The 19,371-nt window shown below is 35.7% G+C and overlaps 1 protein-coding gene across 2 annotated transcripts; it reads left to right on the forward strand.

Moving 5' to 3' along the window:
• Positions 1 to 705: 705 nt before the first annotated feature.
• LOC125674362 (solute carrier family 23 member 1-like) lies at positions 706 to 17,058 on the forward strand. Of its 2 annotated transcripts, XM_048911495.2 has the most exons (14): positions 706 to 813; positions 3,888 to 4,062; positions 5,028 to 5,185; positions 5,519 to 5,619; positions 8,113 to 8,198; positions 9,274 to 9,455; positions 9,890 to 9,956; positions 10,523 to 10,679; positions 15,009 to 15,158; positions 15,290 to 15,393; positions 15,490 to 15,619; positions 16,112 to 16,255; positions 16,598 to 16,693; positions 16,818 to 17,058. In XM_048911495.2, the coding sequence occupies exons 1-14, from the start codon at positions 785 to 787 to the stop codon at positions 16,997 to 16,999; spliced, it is 1,761 nt and encodes a 586-aa protein (XP_048767452.2). In that variant the 5' UTR covers positions 706 to 784; the 3' UTR covers positions 17,000 to 17,058. The 2 variants fall into 2 exon arrangements, with proteins under 2 accessions (XP_048767452.2, XP_056016271.1); XM_056160296.1 differs by lacking the exons at positions 706 to 813; positions 3,888 to 4,062 and adding an exon at positions 4,769 to 4,888.
• Positions 17,059 to 19,371: the final 2,313 nt, after the last annotated feature.

Below are 19,371 nucleotides of genomic sequence, written 5' to 3' on the forward strand. Positions count from 1 at the left end.
GAGTTTTTAGGTTACTGTAACATATATGCACAATAAAATATCTAGGTATGGATCAGATTCTATCGTGTATTTGATTGGAGTTCACTAGGATGTAATGAATCGACACATGAATGAAAATGTCACTTCGATTGATGTGTCGATTTGATATATCCCATTATTGAAATAATAAGCATAATAAAGGCTCAATCAATTCATACTAATTTGATAATGATTTTGCTCACATCAGCCATGTTCGTTACACTGATAAGTCAAATGGAGATCACGAACAGTGATAAATCTCAGAAATCCTACAGAGAATACAAAATTAAGGAGAGCACAAACACGAATCCCTGGGCACATCTGTGTTGGGATATTTTACACTCTATTCATGTTCAATTTTTATCTGAGTTTGAAATAGACATTTTAAACACACCATCACCAGCATAAGGACACCAAGCTGTGGTGAAGACGAACACGTTTATAGGTGAAAGGTTAAGATAACGAACAATGATCAATCTCATAGATCCCATAAGGAATATAAAACAGATAATAAAATTTAAACGAGACCGTTGAAACTTCTGCACCATCAAATAGATCCAAGTCGCGTCAATACGACAACAATAAACCCTTTCTGTTTATTTCTCGTTGTCAAAATCTTACTCAAAGATAATGTCACGTATTAAGTTATTCTGATTTTACACATACTTACCTTTATTCGTGACTGTGAATACGAATATTAACTTCATGCTGAATTATGAAGTGTTTTGTCAGTATTGCAGCTATAGTGACACTGTCGGTTTAGGTCATGGAAACAGAGACGCTTGAAAATGAAAGGCAAGTACAGCGATATTTTTTTTTATTCTTCCATGATCCTTGTTTCGTAAAATTTCATTGTACTCCGACTTATCACTTTTTATATCATGTCAATTGTCTGGATCCGGCGCGTATAATGCTCATCTTTTCATGTCTATTTTTTTTGGATCCGCGGCAGTTTTATGAATCATAAATGTTGATCTTGTACCACGTTTCATCCGACTTTCTCTAAAAATATAGGCATTTGCTTTCTATACGCTGTGATGTGGTAATTATAATCCGTCGAGAAATCGACAGTAATCTGTATTCGGTAGAAGTTCTAGTTGTGTGTCTGTTTACCTGTATTTGATAAAGATATAGGGCTTATGATCCAGTCAACAAGAGATTTTTACAATTCTAGTCTCCTGATCCCACCTTTTGGTGTGTCAGAGGGTCTGTATTTGCTCCACTCTTAATTTTATATTCTTTAAATGAATTATATAATTGATATCTGTATTTTATCTTTACCTTATCGTAGTTTGCTCACTCTTCTGTATTGACACTCTTTTGTAAATTATTGTTTGTTATATTTACTTTTTCATCTACCTGCGTTTTGTCGCTAAAAATAACAAAATCCATATTCATAACAATTCGTATATTTCTTTTCATTTTACAAAAGATGAGGAATGAATATTTAGTACCTTGTAAATTACGCAAACCAGTCCTTGTCTTCATCATTTATATACTACCATCATAAAAAGCACCTACGCATTCATTTCTTAATCCATAATCTTCATCTTATAGATCTACCTATTATTTGTAGTTATATTTTATTCTATGAAACACCGTTTTGATATTTATTGTCGTATTTTGTTTAACGTCCACGCAAGCATTTTTCATTCAAACTAAAGACGACACCATTGTCGGTGAAGCACTGCGAAATTTAGGCCTATGCTTGACGTTTATGGCCTTTGAGCAGGGAGGGATCTTTATCATGCCACAACCGCTGTGACATGGAGCATCGATTTTTGCGATCTCATTCAAAGGAACGTCACATTTAGTCGCCTCTCATGACAAGCAAGGGGTACTCAGGACGAAAGCTGGATAACTCGCACCCAAGACAACTCGCCCTCAAGACAACTCGCCCCCTCTTTGGGACATCTCGCCCCCTCTCAGGACAACTTGCCCTCCCTCAGGACAAGTCATCCCTTCTCTTCAGACAACTCGCCCCAAATATTATATATGTATATAGATATATTATCACACTTTATTTCTCTTTTGTATATGTGTGTGTAATTGTATAGAAATTTACACATTTAACCGTTTAAAGATACGTCTTTTCATTTCATATTTTAACACGAATGTTGAATTGTAACAGAATGATACACAAATTTAATTAGTGCATTTTTAAAAAAAAAATGATATATTTTTTATAAATTCAATTGACTGGGATCATTATAATTACTGATCTTCAGTTAACTGATTAAATATCTCCAATATTGAGAAAATTGGGGGGAGGTGTGTGTGTTTTGCGATGCAGTATGTACATATCTACTACATTATTAAGTGTAAATGTGAAGCATGACTATTCTGATACATGTGATTATCTTTTTATACGTTTCTCAACTAATTCTCGTTGAAAAATCATAAAATTCCCATTTTGGAAATTTTATTACAGCTTTGTTTTACTGATTCATTTTACGCGGCGATTTCAATGTGAAAAGTACTCTGATGGTAAGCACCTTATCGTTTAAAGTAGATACATAACAGCTTGGGGGAAATCGAGCAATCAGATTTTACAACAGACGCAGATTGTTCATGCAAGGTGAAGATAACGAACAGTGATCAATCTCATAATTTATATACATGAACGTCAGCTGATGATCAAGCTAATACTCTCCCTACCAAACCTTCTGCTGTAATTATATATTTTACATAAAAGTGATGATGAATTTACTGAACCCAAACACCGGATTTTCACTGAAATATGTCGTCCTCCATAAAATGACACAAAGCTCGATGTTTTATATGAACATGTCGTTTTGTCTGTGATGTATACACTATCTACAATGTATTAATTAATTTTTGCTAATATATCTCTTGGATTTAAACCAAAAATAATAATTGTAAGCATGTATGGTATGAAAGGGCGAGTTATCTCAAGAGAGGGAGCGAGTTGTCTCAAGAGAAGAGGCGAGTTGTTCAGAAGAGGGGGCGAGTTGTCTTGGGGGTGAGTTGTCCTTATACTCTGATGACCTATACTAACCAGGATCCCCACGGACATGTTATCTATTGTCTTTTGTGATATAATTTATTCGAATGAGTGGTATTGCCTGAATAAATGAAGTGACTTATGCAAATACCTGACATTACTTATTCGAATAGGTGATATTTCCTACTAGTCTTATGAATACTCCTTCCTTTAAATCAATATAATTATGAAGCTTAAAGATGTGGAAGTAGCCGAAGCAAAGAATGAAATCTTTGAAACACATTGAAAGAAAAATACAGACTGTATTAAAAATGTAAATTATTCCGAGAGATTTTCTAAAACTAAAATTAAAAAGAATTGTCTTACCATCTAGGTGCGCATATTTTCTCCCACTATTGCAAATGTCTTTGTATAGTTGAAACGTCTTCATTAATTGTGTTTCTTTACTAGCCATTGTGTTTATATATCTTTACGAGGAATATTTTTGTATGAGGGTCATTTTTCTCTTACACCTGTGCTACCATTAGAGCTTGCTGCCCTTGTTATTATACTCCTTTGCCCTATACGATATAATATACAATATTTTTATTTTCTGGGGGGGGGGGGTGTTTCTGTGATATCTGTACAAAATTGTAATGAGTGACATTTTGTCATGAATATGCTGGAGTTGTAAACAATGTGTGTATAAATACAGAACTACTTGATGAAATAGTACGACACAAATGACGGTAGAAGGTAAATATAATGACACACTTCATGAAAACCATGCCAGGACGACACCTGCACTTCATAACCTTATGTATTTTCAAAATTCTGATTTCCTGTAAGTGTATACAGTGGAAGATGAGTGTACAGTGTACCATTTCTTCTTTGCGTGGAATAATTGAAAAAATGTTTATTCTAGGATTTTACCAAAGGATAGTCAAGGACATGACAGCAATGAACGCAAAATACCAGGAGCCAATCAGAGTGACGCTGAAATATTTTTAAACACGGACGAAATCAGCCAATCAAATAGACTGTTCTATTCTGTTGAGGACGTCCCGCCATGGTATCTATGTCTTTTCCTTGGATTCCAAGTAAGTATACTATGTCAATAAAAAGAAGTGTATACGAGCGGGATTGTTTTCTGTCGGCTTATCATTACAAAATGCATGAAAAGATATGTAGTCATTGTAAAGAAGTTGACTGATTTCATTCATAGACTTTGTCATTGCTATGCTTACACATTTGCCGAACACTTTCTCTTGTATTCCTTGTAGGAGTTATGAGATTGATCACTCTTCGTTGTCTTCTCCTTCTACACAGCTGATCCACAATTCGGAATAAAAACATGATATTGGTGACATATTATGATACATTGGGTCAAATGCTGTCTGACGTGTTTCATACCGATTGTTAAGCCGTTCTTGGCACATTGATTTTGACTGCAGATAATCCGTTTACCTAATCAGGAAGTGGGGCTCGCGGCGTGTGTGGCCAGTCAACAGGGGATGCTTACTCCTCCTAGGCACCTGACCCCACCCCTGGTGTGTCCAGGGGTCTGTGTTTGCCCACTATCTATTTTGTATTGCTTATAGGATTTATGAAATTGATCACTGTTCATTATCTTCACCTTGCACCAATATCATAATATGTCTACAGATCAACAAATACCCCCCCTATGTCTGTGTGTAGATACTCCAAACTAATTACAGACTTAACAGGGTAAGGTGAAGATAACGAACAGTGAACAATCTAATAATTCGTGTAATGAATAGAAAATTACAAGTAGCGCAAACATTCTATCCTGAATATACAAGATGGGATTCGGGTGTCGAGGAGGAGGAGTACGAATTCCCGGTCGACCGATCAAAACTACCATGAGTATCAAGCTTACTCTACCGAGGCACCTGACCTACTCTGGTATATCCATAGTTCCTTGTCGACCCTTCCCTTAAATCATCGTAGAAATGCAACATGCATTGTACGAATTCAAAAGTCTGTTTATTTGAATGAGATGTCTGGAAATTTAATATGTCTTCATGTATTTCATGTGTTTCAGCAAGCCTTGACGGCGACAGCAGGTATCATCTCTATGCCTATTCTTCTTCACAAGGCTTTGTGTATGAATGGCGACACGGTTGGTCTTTCGGAATTGATTGGAACAACATTTTTTACAATTGGACTCTCTACTATGGCACAATCAACTATAGGCATACGGTATGTACTAGTTTTTAACAGCAAAAGGTACATGTTACATTTAAAACATTTTTAATCCAATTTTTCCATAATCCACATACTCGATATAATAATGAGATAAAGCTACAAGGGTGGGATTTTCACTTTCTTTGTTAATCACTAAAGGTAAACAGGCCATATAATTTGGATTACAGGAGGCATTCACATTTCGAGCATTGATTCCATGAATAAATTTCTGATAAACAACTACTTGCGGCGCAAAACGTCATGAATGTTTATTGCACGTTGATCCAAATATTGAACGTACTTGAGACTCCTAAATATTGGCATTGATCGTGGACGTTCTGTTGATAGGCTGCCGATAGTACAGGGAGCAACTTCCGCGTTTATGGTGCCGGTGTTTGCATTGATGTCACAGCCGGAATGGAGATGTCCTTTCCATGACATATCTAAAGGTACTAAGTCAACGATATCTATATAAATTAACTAGAAGTGTGAGGTCAAGGACATAACTACAAGCACTAGGTCCAGGATGTATGTGTCTTAAAGTCATTGGATACTCAAGATTTTGGACCCATCAAATGAAGACAGAATTTGTAATGTATAAGTGGGATTCTCTATCATGAAATCAAAGAACAATGTAAGTCGGTCATTAATACATGCAATGCAACAAATAAAAATATGTTTGTCATGGATTACAAATTTTGGACACTGTTTTCCATTGAATTCTTACGTAAAGATTTGTAAATAATGTATGATAATGGTAGTTTGAAAGAAAAGGTATGTAGTAAATATGATACTTTAGCAAAATTAAAACATTTTACGGAAAATTCTATAACATTTTGTAGGGGTATCCTATGCCCTTAAAACGACCAATGCTGATCATGTAGCTATCTAATATCGACATATTATACTTTTGCTCGTCCTATTATCACTAAGTAGAGATTATTAGTTACCTAGTCATCTAGTGACCTGGTATGGGATGACACCATGTCACTAAGTTTTATACCGGACGAGGCGAAGCCGAATTTACCCACCGATGACCTATTATGATAATATGCATGAGGCTATTGCATACCAGAACTACAGACAACACCATAACATAAATATGCCTTGTTCAAAGACGACTGTATTTAAACGGACTTTTACATGGACAAACATCAAACCATTATATGTATACATCAGTGCAAATATACCCAGTATGATTTTCATGTGAGAGACTGCACTGATTTATGTCCAGTCACGGCCATTATTTGTGATGGATTAAACAAACATTTAGTCAAAATTGTAGCACCAGTGGCCCTTATTGAATGGTGGGTATAGATTTGTGAAAGATTTGTGTCCTGGCTTAGTTTGGACATGAATGATGCTAGTTTTTTCTCACCCAATCGCACGTTACAGTACCAAGTTTCATCATCATCGTTACACGAATCCCTTGGTCTTTGCCATAAACTTGAGCAGCTGGGATGGAGTTTGCTAATAAACTTTTCAAAAGATCTTACCGGACAGAATCGAGATCCCGGGGATCCTGGTATCACACCAGGGGTGTTTTCCCTGTGGTTACCTCTATGGTTTTTAGTTAATTCGTCTGTACATTTCGCCACATATTTCAGTCCTGATTTTGGTTCTTGTAAGACCCCGAACGTTGATTTTGACAAAATATTCATGTTCCCTACATATCGTCGGCAAAAGTATAGCCTTACATCAAATTGAGCTTTATTGAAAAGTCCATACGGGGTTTGGGGACTCATGTTCCTCGACTCGTACAGTTTTTGACGGTCACTCTCGTTAATAACAGGATGATGTTGTACACTACCTTTCCCTATCTGTTTTAGCTCAGTCAGGGCAGCCATGAATGACACATTTGCATCGCGAAACTCGTCATCTTTTGTTGTGTCAAATTTCCTATTGTATGGGTACCTAATGATCGCATGCCTCATGTTTTCAAACGTTGTGGCCTTGTACAATTCTCCATCACGTTTTCATACATTCATGTAGAAATGGGAAAGTACTTCGTTCAGGGGAACGGCATCAAATTCTTCGAAATTTTGATTTTGATTGGGATATCCTAAGTATGCCTTTAATAAACGAGCTGCCTTCTGATTGCTTCTAATAGTTTCTTTGGGGTTAATCATTAATTTCTTTTCTTTGATCTTGTCTGCTGCCAAACTTGCAAAACGTTTGGCCGCCATTATTGTTGACAAATGCAAAAAAAAAGATAACTTGCAAGGAAGCCTGGTATAGATTTTGACGGTGACATGGGATAGAATATCCCACGTCTTCACGTGACCGTAATGAGCCAATCACTATTCACGATATCCCAGCTAATATGTCAGAGGTGGGGTAAATGATATTTCCATGCATACTAACGAAATTGTACAAGAGGTTTGAAAAGGGCTTTAATTTACACTATTCTAAAACACCAAAGACAGCAACTCTACGTTTTCATTCAAGAAATGTAACTTCAACTAATTCACGCAATGATGTCGCGCCGCTCTATTAACATTTCAATTTATGCAGCCGATGAGACATATCTGTACTTTACTTATAGCATTTGTCGATGCATTGTCCTAAACGTTTGGAAATCAAATCAAAATTTAGTCAAGACACAGGAAATAACAGAATGTACTTATTTGAAATTTCATTTTATGTTTAACTAAATTTCACACCAATTGTTAAACCATTCTATTCATTCCTATTGTGAGTATGGATTGTTTCGTTTATCTGATCAAGGTATAGGGCACACATCGGTTAAGACTGGTCAACAGAGTATGTTTACGTCTCCTGGGCACATGACCTCACATTTTGGGTATCCAGGGCTCTATGTTTCCCCTACTCCTAATTGTGTATTCATTTCAGGATTTATAAGATTAATCATTATTCATTATCTTTACATGTAAAACACCATGTAAACGAGCTCGCCGTTTATTTACGTTCAAAATATGCAGAAATGGAAAATAGCACAGGAACTATAGATTTACCTGAAATTGGAAGTGAAGAACACAGGGCCATGTGGAAGAGTCGGCTTAATGTGGTAAGTTGTATGAGTCACTATTATTATAACATGAAATAATACAAACTCTTAAGCGTACTACTACACCAGGTAGATATTTCCGTTACCTTCCAATCTCGAGTAGAATAGTTCCGTTTCCACACCAAACCGTTCCATTTAAATCGTTCGGCGGTCGATTCCCAGTTTAACGCGTTCGTTCCCAAACCAAACCGTTTCGTTCGCATCTCAAATCATTCCTTTTTGACAAAGCATTCATTTTCTCATATTGTTCGTGCCCTCGTGGTCATTCGGAATTCACATAGGATATCAAGTCATTGTAGAACAATATGGCACATGGTTGGGGGCGATGAAGATAAAATCAATCTTTGGTGAAAAGATTTTATTCCAGATTGAATTGCAGAAGGGGTTTCAAAACTAACAAACGTTTAGATTATACCCTGAATGTAAGTGCGTTTAAGTTTTAACTTGATAAAAAAATAGAATATACTTATGCAAAATCGTTGAAATATCAAAAATAAATTTACTTGTTATAATCTTCACGTCTTGTCCTCAATATTGACTATATCATTTACTAGGAAAATTTTGAATTAAAGATGCTTAAATAATAATCCACACGAAAGGTGACGATAACGAATGGTAATCGAGCTCATAACTGCGGTATGTCCAAGAGTTTGTACTTGTCCTAACCTTAAATTTGCATTCTTTATAGGAATTATGATGTTGATCAATAATAGTTATCTTCATGTCATCATTGCGATATCTCTTGCTGAATTTTAGTCCAGAAAGATCATGCAAGTTGTAAGAATACCTCTCATAAATTCAAATATTGATACATTTTCACTGTTGTTTGTTTTGATATGAATTGTGCATTTCAATCAAAAACAAATTTACATGTACCACCTACTGAATGTTAGAGAAGTTAACAGGAAGGGGTGACTGGGGCAGAAAAGGGAGGTAAGGAGTACGGTAGGAGTATGATGAAAGGAAAAATTTGGAGGTAAATTAAGAAAGAGAAAAATATGGGATGAGGAGATAGATAAAAAGAGTGTGAGAAGTGTGCATGTGATTTAAACATGGATGAGAAATTTCCATTTAGGTGTCTGGTTCTATAATGGTGGCCTCTAGTTTCCAAATACTCTTAGGATTGACAGGAATGGTTGGATTCTTACTGCGTTTTATTGGACCGATCACAATATGTGCCGTGACGTCATCAATCGGACTATCTGTGTTTCCTATAGCGTCTTCGTATGCAAGCCAGCAATGGTATATTGCTGCATCGTAAGTTTTGTTTAGTATTACAGAATCGTGTGTGTTATTGATTCACTAATGTGTGTAGGTGTCATTGATAGACTAATGCCGATATGTATTATTGATACACTAATATTGGTAAATAATATGATTTCATTGCAATATCATAATTTTACGTCTCCGACGTCTAACGTCATGAAGTACTGAACTGCTACAACAATGTTAAACCTTCAGTCTTAAAAAAGCTAGTTTGCTCAACCATCAAACGACCATACATAACCCTAGAAGGTAAACCAACACTAACCTACAGTGAAAGAAAGTTAACCTTGAGATTGCTGTCATTTATTCAAGAATTTGGTTAATTGATTATTGCAAGTAGGTGTATATCGAATTGCTGATACATGTATAGTCTGAATTATGCACACGTTATGTTCTCTCTCTCTCTCTCTCTCTCTCTCTTGCAGAGTAATCGTATTCCTCACCGTGTTCTCTCAATATTTAAAGAGATGGAAAATCTTACAGATCTTCCCAGTAAGTAGAGAATTAATAAAATTGCAGAACTATGTTGCAGTGATTAAATTCATTCCCCGTAAATGTATATGGTTCATGGAAATGACTGATCAATCTTGAATATGATAAGAGGAATAATTAATAAAATCATTGCATGACGTACAGAGATTTCAAGCATTGATAAATCCTTGCTATAAGTTACAAATATTTCCAGTAAGTGTAAAATTCATTACTATCAATAACATATTAGTTATTTATATGCATAATTATTCAAGAATTCATATTTGTCGTAAATGATCGGAAGTTTTAAGAAGACATGTTCGAAAATTTGGATTAAAGAACGACTGTAAATGAATGCAATTTTGTCATACATACTTTGCAGTATAAATGCATACTTCTCCCAAATACTGACCCCTACCTCTGGTGTGTCCAGGTGTCTGTGTTTGTTCTACGCTCAATTATGTATTATCTATAGGAATTATGAGATTGATCAATATCTGCTATATCAACTGTTCTCAATTGAACGATTTACTGATGTTTCCAATTGATTGTGTTTTGTATATAAATGATCTTATTCTTTCATCTAGGTTATTTTATCAATAGGATTGAGCTGGCTTCTTTGTTTTGCGCTAACTACCTCCGGGATTCTTACTGAAGAAAAAGATGGTTGGGGGTATGGAGCGAGAACAGACATCAAAACAGCAGTTCTATGGAAAACAAACTGGTTTAAATTTCCTTATCCAGGTAGAAAGATTGTGCATGGGAAGTGACAGAAAAAGAAAAGAATATACATATGCTGTTGATGTCCTTCAACTGATTTGGTACGCGAGAGGATGTTCTGCGTATGATCAATTTCTAACTGGGACAAAGTATTGACAATATGTTGATACATATAGGTTTTAACAGTTTCCTTTCAAATCAGCATTTCGCAAAGTGTTTGGTCGTTATAATGATTTAATTGAAAACACGACCCTTCATTAGGTACACTGACGTCTGGGGTACTTCACATCAATTGTTAGGCTGTTTTGCATTCTGTTTTTGACTACCAATTGCTCCATTTGCCTGATCAAGGAAGAGGGCACACCACAGCGGAATGCTTATTCTCCCTATACCCTTAATTCCACTTATGGCATGTCCAGGGGTTCTTGTTGCCCTCACTCTTAGTTTTGTAATATTTATGAGATTTTCACGATTGATCACTGTTTGTTATCTTCAATTTCCATTGTGACTGTTTACTCCTCCTAGGCACCCCTAATATCACCTCTGGTATAAGTAGGGGTTCGTGTTTGCCCTACTCTTGATTCTGTTTGCTTATATAAGTTATCAAATTGATCACTGTTCCTTATCTTCACCTATTATGGACAGACGATAATATTTCAAAGTTTTAAACAATACTTCTGATTTTTATACAGAGCTTTAAGACAAACCCTTTTTGGATATTTTTTTAAAGATTCATCACTCATCAGACGGTTTTTTTTTAAGTTTTCAAATTACAGTACTGAGTGTGTTTTACGTGGAGGTGAATGACATACATTGTGTTTTGTTAAATGTCAGTAACAAGTATCTAAAACTCAATATAGGAAACTTTGAATATTGTGAAAATCGTATAAAATTACAATGATCATACCACAAACATTGAGTTGGGGACTGTGGTTATTCTGTGAAATACGTGCACATTATATATAGAATTCAATTGTCATATGTAATGCAAAATGACAGTTTTCCAGAGAAGACATCGTCAAATACCAGTACTGGAGTTTACAACTGGTTTACTATCATAGCTTTATGTTCGGTTATTTTTTCGGCATCGTTCATTGCGTTTGGGTCCATTTACACTAATATCTAATCAAATGATTTTATTGGGTACGGAAGGAGTACCAAAGGCGATTTGTCCCATCAATGAATCCCTTCCACGCACATTTGTTCCATACTTTTGCTGTGACAGTGAGGTTAACGTAATAATATATTTAAATTCAGAAGGGTTCCGTTCCAATAATGAATGATTTGGGTGGACAGTAAATTTTAAAAAGTATTCATGAGAACAACTAGATTAGTGTTAATGGATGCATGAGTGATGGGAGACGAAGTGAAATCAACACGGATATTCGATGACGTCAACAAGATAGCTGAATCTGCAATTTTGATAGTATCTTTCATCACCAGTTAGGTTGGTGCTTGGAAAATCTGAAACTGTGGCAACAATAAAGGTAGTCAAACACGTTATTATGTTTCTGGTTTAATCGTTTCTTATAACCACTCACATAATTTCAACCTACTACCTTTATCACAGTTTCATGCAACATAAAATCGTGATAGCTGAAGATAACAAACACTGATTAATCTCATATATGTAACACGTATAATAAATAAAAACAAGGCAAAACACGACCCCTGGACATATCAGGGGTGTAATCAGGTGCCTATTAGAAGTAAGCATCACCTATCGATCGGTCACATCCGCGGAGAACCATATGTAAACGAAGTATTCCGTAGTCAAAATCAGCGTGTCAAGAACGGCATAAAAATCGATATGAAACACATCCAACAGCATTTGACCCGATGATATGTTGTATTGGCAAATTAGATCATTACAACGACAATAGAATTTGCGAAATGCTGACTTTAAACGAGGCTGTTGAAACCGCTGTAACATCAACTTGTTTTTCAGTACCCTGCCTCGATTTAGAAAAGATCATACCCTGAACAAGCACTTGTGTATCGAAGCAGTTGAGATATATAAGCACCATATGCAAGTGATAATGGAAAATTCTACATAGATATATGACGTTGACAATGGAGAAACTGAAATAATCCTGTTTATTACCAAGTCGAGTTGCTAGTTTACCGTTAATATCAATTTTGAATAAATATCTAAGTTTTTCATCTCAAGTTCACATGGATATATTTAATTAACATATGAATGAAAATGATTATTGTTAATAGAGTAAACGTTGTCGTATATCGGATAACTCCGTTTACCTGATCAGGATATAGGGATCACGGTGGTGTGACCGGTCAAAAGGGGATGCTTGCTCCGCCTAGACACCTGACCCCACCTTTGGTGTTTCCAGGTTTCCGTGTTTGCCCAAATATCTATTTTGTATTGCTTGTAAGAGTTATGAGATTGATCACTGTTCGTTATCTTCACCTTGCATCTAGATGTCGAATTGAAGGCCACATCAAAATTTTTCCTTCTTATACAGAAGCTTTTTTATTAAAGGCTGCTTCATACGAATATAAAAAACGCTGATGAAGAAGCACAAATCCTGTCCATGGGAATATCATCATACTAATGGAGGATTCGATCAACAAAGACTACGAAAATATTGTTAATGAGGAAATCCATTATATATATTTTCCAACTCTTGAGTACTTGTGAGTGGAATTGGAGTGATGTTAAACAAAATAACTTTTGGATGACTGATCAGTAGATATGAACATTTCTGTTTTTGTTGACGAAGCAACTGTGTTTATGATGTCAAAAAGTATAGTCTTTAATTTATCATGCGGAATGGTAGTGTAAAATGTTGAAAGGTCAGCATAAAATTACAGGAGTTTTTACGGGAGAATAGAAACATTAAATAGCTTCCGGACTTCTTATTCCATTCAGACGATTTACCTAAAAGGACGATAACAAATATTTATTAGTTTCGTCAATGCCATCGAGTGGAAGATTACGTGTGGGACAAATACGGAACCGGAACACGCCGGAAGTGTGATCAGGTGCCTAAGAGTAAACGTCCCCTGTAAACATACTACAGTAGCTGCGAGCGCCATATCTTTATCACGCAAATGGAGTAACATGCAGTTAAAATCAGCATCTAAAGAATAACCCAATAATTTGTTTGTAACAAATCAAACCCAATTGCAAACAAGACCTTTAAAATGACCATAAATTTGAGAAATGATGATTTCAAACGAGACTGTCGAAACGCCCGTAACAAGTGAAGAACAGATACCGAGCAGTGATCAATCTCATAAATTGCACAGGGAATACAAATTTAAGAGCTTGGGAGACACGAACTTCCTGACACATAAGAGGCGGATCTTCTGTTTCATTTAGGTACCATGTAATTAGTAACTACTGCGAGATATCAAATGCTCCTGTCCATTTCCAAAAATTAGCAATAGATGATCAGTAATCATATGGTAAGCTAAAGATTCACTCCTATGAAAACCGTTTATCTACAGTAAAACATTTTTTTCTGAATCTGCATCCTTAATGTCTATTCATTGTTTTCCAGATAGGTATAGTTCACCGGCTTACTCATTTTATGAAATACAGTTTAAAAGCATACAAAACTCTGATTGTGGTAATTTGCTAGCAGAGATCAGATTACTGCATTGTCACTACGTCAGTGCCAAGTGTCGCGTGATGACAATATTGCGGCGGTCGTGTATTAGGTTATAGACTTACTTTCCATATTTAAGATAATTTAAAAATTAACACATCTTCACACTGTTTTAAATGGAAGTAGGTTTTTAATGCAAAAGTAAAAGTAGAAATATATTTCCGAAATGCTTCATACCCATTCATTGCATTTTGACTACGGATTATTCCCTTTACCCGATCGAAATATAAGGCTTAGATCGGTTGTAACCGGTTGACAAGGGATGCTTATTACTCCTGGTCACTTGCTCCCACCTCTGGTATGTGCAGAGGTCCGTGTATTTTCTATTTTGTTTTTTTTTTTATTCTTTTTAGGACTTCTGAGATTGATCACTATTCGCTATTTTATTTTTCCGTTCGAAATTCATTACTTATAATTATCAACCTAGTGGATGAGATTATTCAACTTCCTATTTATAGATCTTGTGCTCGAAGCTTGTGAGGGTTAAAATATTTCTATTTATCAATACAGAAATACAATATTTATTTTATAAAGGTATGTGTGTTTAACTCCGTAACTTGATGACAAAAACTCTTTTGATGACAATTTTGGTTGATGGGTTTTACGTTTATGAAATACAAGTATACATAACAATTAATTCATTATCTATCTACTAATCATCCATTTATCACATATTGCAAGATAAAAAAAAAACCTTATCAAATCAAACGTACATTTTTAGGTCAGTTTGGATGGCCAACGGTGAGTTTAGCAGGAGTGTGTGGAATACTTGTAGGGACTATATCGTCAGTGTTGGAATCAATTGGAGATTACTACGCATGCGCTTTGCAATCAGGGGCAGAAGTGCCTCCTTCGCACGCAATAAACAGGGGTGATGAGACTTGTCATCCTCATGTATTCAGAAATATTGGTTTTTACTTTGTAAATACAATTCAATAAACTTAACAATTGGAATTTTAGAAAATCATAAAGAGAGTAATCATACAGTGTAATTTTTTTCAGGAGTCGCGGTGGAGGGTTTGGGTTGCTTCTTCTGTGGATTGTGGGGTTCCAGCATTGGCACTACATCATATAGTGAAAACATTGCAGCTATAAGCATTACACGAGTATAATAACGACATTCCTACTGAGATCAAGAAAACACCATTTTGTTGTTATGTTTCGCTGTTAGCGTTGTATTTTCACCGTAACTATAATTCTAGGTTGGAAGTAGGAGGGTGACTTTCATCGCTGGATTAATTTTCCTCATATTAGGATGTCTGGGAAAAGTTTCAGCTCTTTTCGTTACTATTCCCGACCCAATTCTAGGTGGATTGTTTCACGTAACATTTGGTTAGTATATAAGATCTAGTATCGCGTGATAATTGGTCGGTATTACTTTATTTACCCTATAAAGGTATTGGGACCAAGGCGGATGTGACCGGCCAACAGAAAATACTTCACAACCCCCAGTCACATGCCCCCACGCGTGGTATTTCAGGTCCCGTGTTTTCCCTACTCTTAATATTGTATTATCTATAGGACCTTAGAGACTGACCAGCGTTTGTTATCTTCAAATGTTCATACTGGAACTAGTTCTAGATAGATTGCTATATGTGATATTTAGGTAATACATTTACATTGGACCCCATACTATGTGAATTGTTTCACGTGACGTCTTGTTACTATATTGGAACCAGTTTTAGATTGTTTAGTTCACGTAACATTTGAATAGTATATTGGTCATCGCAGTAGGTGAATTGTTTCGTGTGACATTAAATCAGTATATTGGATCCAGTTCTACCATGACAAGAAACTATGTACAATTCTCAATTTGATATGCAGGCATGATTATGACTGTCGGACTGTCGAACCTCCAGTTTGTCGATATGTCGTCGCCAAGAAATATCTTTGTAGTGGGAGTGTCCATCTGTGTTGGACAAACCCTGCCAACATGGCTCACCGTAAACCATTCAGATATCAACACAGGTAAAAACCCGTCCACATTACTCAACGTGTACCAGCCAAATTTGAACATAAGTAACGTCCAAATAGCTAAACTTTGAATTATAGAGACAAAATAATGAACGAAAAGGGGCTAACAGTCGGATGTACATTCGTTTATTTCATACATCCATACCGATAATATACAATGGATATCGAGACCTTTAACAACTATGGATGATGCTTACTTTTTAAGCAGTTGCATGTAGTGTAGAGATGTTATTTATTATGACCTGTATATTCACAATGATGTGCACATTAAACTTACAATGTATGTCCTCTTATGTACAATATATCACAAATACTTACACTTACACTTTTGCTCAGGTAACGCAATAGCAGATCAGATCATCCGGGTACTGTTGGGAACTCACATGTTTGTAGCCGGGGTCTTCGCTTGTTTTCTGGATAATACTATTCCGGGTAAGGATCACAGCTTCTAATTTTGACATGATTTACATAGAGGCACTTATATTAATGGAAACACTTGTATCGCACCTAAAGTGCATTTGATTTCACTATTTCTTGTCTTATATTTCGATTTCAGGAACGAAGGAGGAGAGAGGATTCACACGATGGAGGAAGAGTACTTCGCCTTCCGGAGGATCCGTCAGGATTACGTACCAGCTTCCTTTTATTCAAAAATACATAGAGAAATGGACCTGGACGTCCAACATCCCAGTGTGTCCTACATTTAAGTCCATCAGAAAACAACAGATGACAGTATGAACACATTCTGAGATATACATTTATTGAAATAAAAAACAGGCTGGAGATCCTCATTGAAATATCTTCGAGGTCTTTGGTTATCAGGTCTTCCAATAGCCTATTGGAATCCCAGATGGCACAAATCGTCCTCCTTTGTTAGCTGAACTATCTTTATATTCCTATGAAGCAGAATTGATTTAAAAACATATATGTGAGAAGAAAAAAGTCTTCCTGTGGCCTTCAAGTCGACATTTAGATATATTGATGACGTATTATCTATTAACAATGATACTTGTCTCTGGGTTCTCTCTTCCACCAATAAAATCTGGGCGCCACCAGATAACTGAAAAAAAAATCGTTGAGTGTGACGGAAAACATCAATCAATCAATCAATCGATTCGATAAATCCCAGTAAACTCGAAATAAAAGACAACACAGAGTCGTCCAATTCTGCTTCATACTTAGATATTTTATTGAAAGTAGATATTAAAGGGACATGGACAGGACTTAACCTGAAAATTTTCAACTTTTCTATTCTTATTGTTTACAATGCTTAACTAAAGTATTTCTAATGGTCAACCAAAATTTGAATATTAGTTTTTGAATTAAAAGCGAGATACAGCACTCATAATTCTTTGAAATTTAAACAAGGTTCGTGCCATGCTTTTATTTACATATAGATGACTTAATCGGGATTAGTATGTTAAAAAGAAATGAGATGTGCCAAACAATAATTGTCTTCAGAATGAACTCGTGAATTAAAAAAATCTGCTTTAAAAACGAACTTCTACTTGTATAGTTAACCTATGTAAACAAAAACGTGGCACAAGCCTTGTTTGCATAACAAAGAATTGTGAGCTCTGTATCTCTTTTGTCACTTGACAACTGACATTCAAATCTTTGCTAACCATTAAAAATACCTTAGGTATGAAATCAAAACATTAAAAATGGGGGGATTGAAAATGTTCGGCTTAAATCGTAACCATGTCCCTCTTAACGACAAACTAATAACTCAACTTTATGACAAACGGGATAATTTAAGCTTCTACATCGACAACTTCCCATATTTATGTAGCAATATTCCATTATTACCTGTATATGGTGTTTATGTCTCTCAAATGATTCAATACGCAAGAGCTTGTTCTACTAATGGTCAGTTTTTAAATCGAAGCAAGCTACTGACAAACAAGTTGATGATGCAGGGGTTCGAACAGTCTCGTTGGAAGTCAGTATTTCGCAAATTCTATGGTCGTTAAAGCGATCAAGTTTGCCAATACAACCTATCATTGGGTCAAATTCTGTTGTGTGTTTTATACCGATTGTTAGACCATTCTTGACAAACTGATTTTGACTACGGATATCTCCGTTTACCTGATCTAGATATAGGGTTTACGGCGCGTGTGACCGGTCAACTGGGGATGCTCACCCCCCCCCCCCCCAGGCACCTGACCATACCTCTGGTATATCTAGGGATCTGTGTTTGCCCAACTCTCTATTTTGTATTGCTTTTAGGAGTGATGAGATTGATCACTGTTCGTTATCTTCATCGCGCATTTACTTTAATGAAACACTGTTACAACGGTGGTATTTTTGAAGCATGAGTATTGAATATCTCTTAAAGTCAAAATGATTGCATGATTGATTTGCTGACGGATTGATTCATTGATTGATTGTTTTATCTATTTGATTGATTGATTGTTGTATTGGTTGATTGGATGATATATTGTTTTGATTGATATATTTATTATTTTATTGATTCATTGATTGCTTCACTGATTACAGATTTTTCATAAAGGCGGAGCAAAAAAAACAACAACATTCAAATGCGACCCATATTTGTATTTTCCCGTCCAGAGTAGGATTTTGAAACCTACAAGTCATTTATTTTTAAATAAGTTGCAATCTCCGCAACCCGATTCGACATATCATCAACCTACTCGTTGAAATGTCAATGTATCCAATGTCAACATCTCAACGTCATTTCAATTTTTAACACCAATACACTTTTACACGTTTACACTTTTACTCCTAAGTACTTAATCCCATTTCTGGTATATCCAGGAATACATGATGCCCAAATATCTACTTTGTATTGCTATGAGTTATGAGATTGGTCACTGCTCGTTATCTTCACCTTTCCAAACTAAATTAATGTTATTGTTGGATTGATTGTATATTGTTGAACGTCCATCTCGAATTTTTTCATCCATATGGAGACGTTATTTTCTTCTGATGACACATATAATCTTAGATGACAGCAATACATATTTTCCAATGTTTTATTAAAAATCAAACGAAGAATATGACAGAAATAATTTGCAATGCAAATGGAAAGACATGTAAAGCTTGAGGAAAAAGCACTGATCAAAAGAACATATCGAAGTAAATGAATT

Source organism: Ostrea edulis, chromosome 3, assembly GCF_947568905.1.
Source record: "Ostrea edulis chromosome 3, xbOstEdul1.1, whole genome shotgun sequence".
Classification (NCBI taxonomy): domain Eukaryota; kingdom Metazoa; phylum Mollusca; class Bivalvia; order Ostreida; family Ostreidae; genus Ostrea; species Ostrea edulis.

Bases quoted from the DNA above. Each gene is read 5' to 3' on its own strand.
- LOC125674362 (XM_048911495.2), top strand. From the start codon at position 785: ATGGAAACAGAGACGCTTGAAAATGAAAG. The intron at 9,456-9,889 runs GTAAGTTTTGTT...TCTCTCTTGCAG, and splicing joins CAATGGTATATTGCTGCATC to AGTAATCGTATTCCTCACCG. The intron at 15,394-15,489 runs GTATAATAACGA...CTATAATTCTAG, and splicing joins CAGCTATAAGCATTACACGA to GTTGGAAGTAGGAGGGTGAC.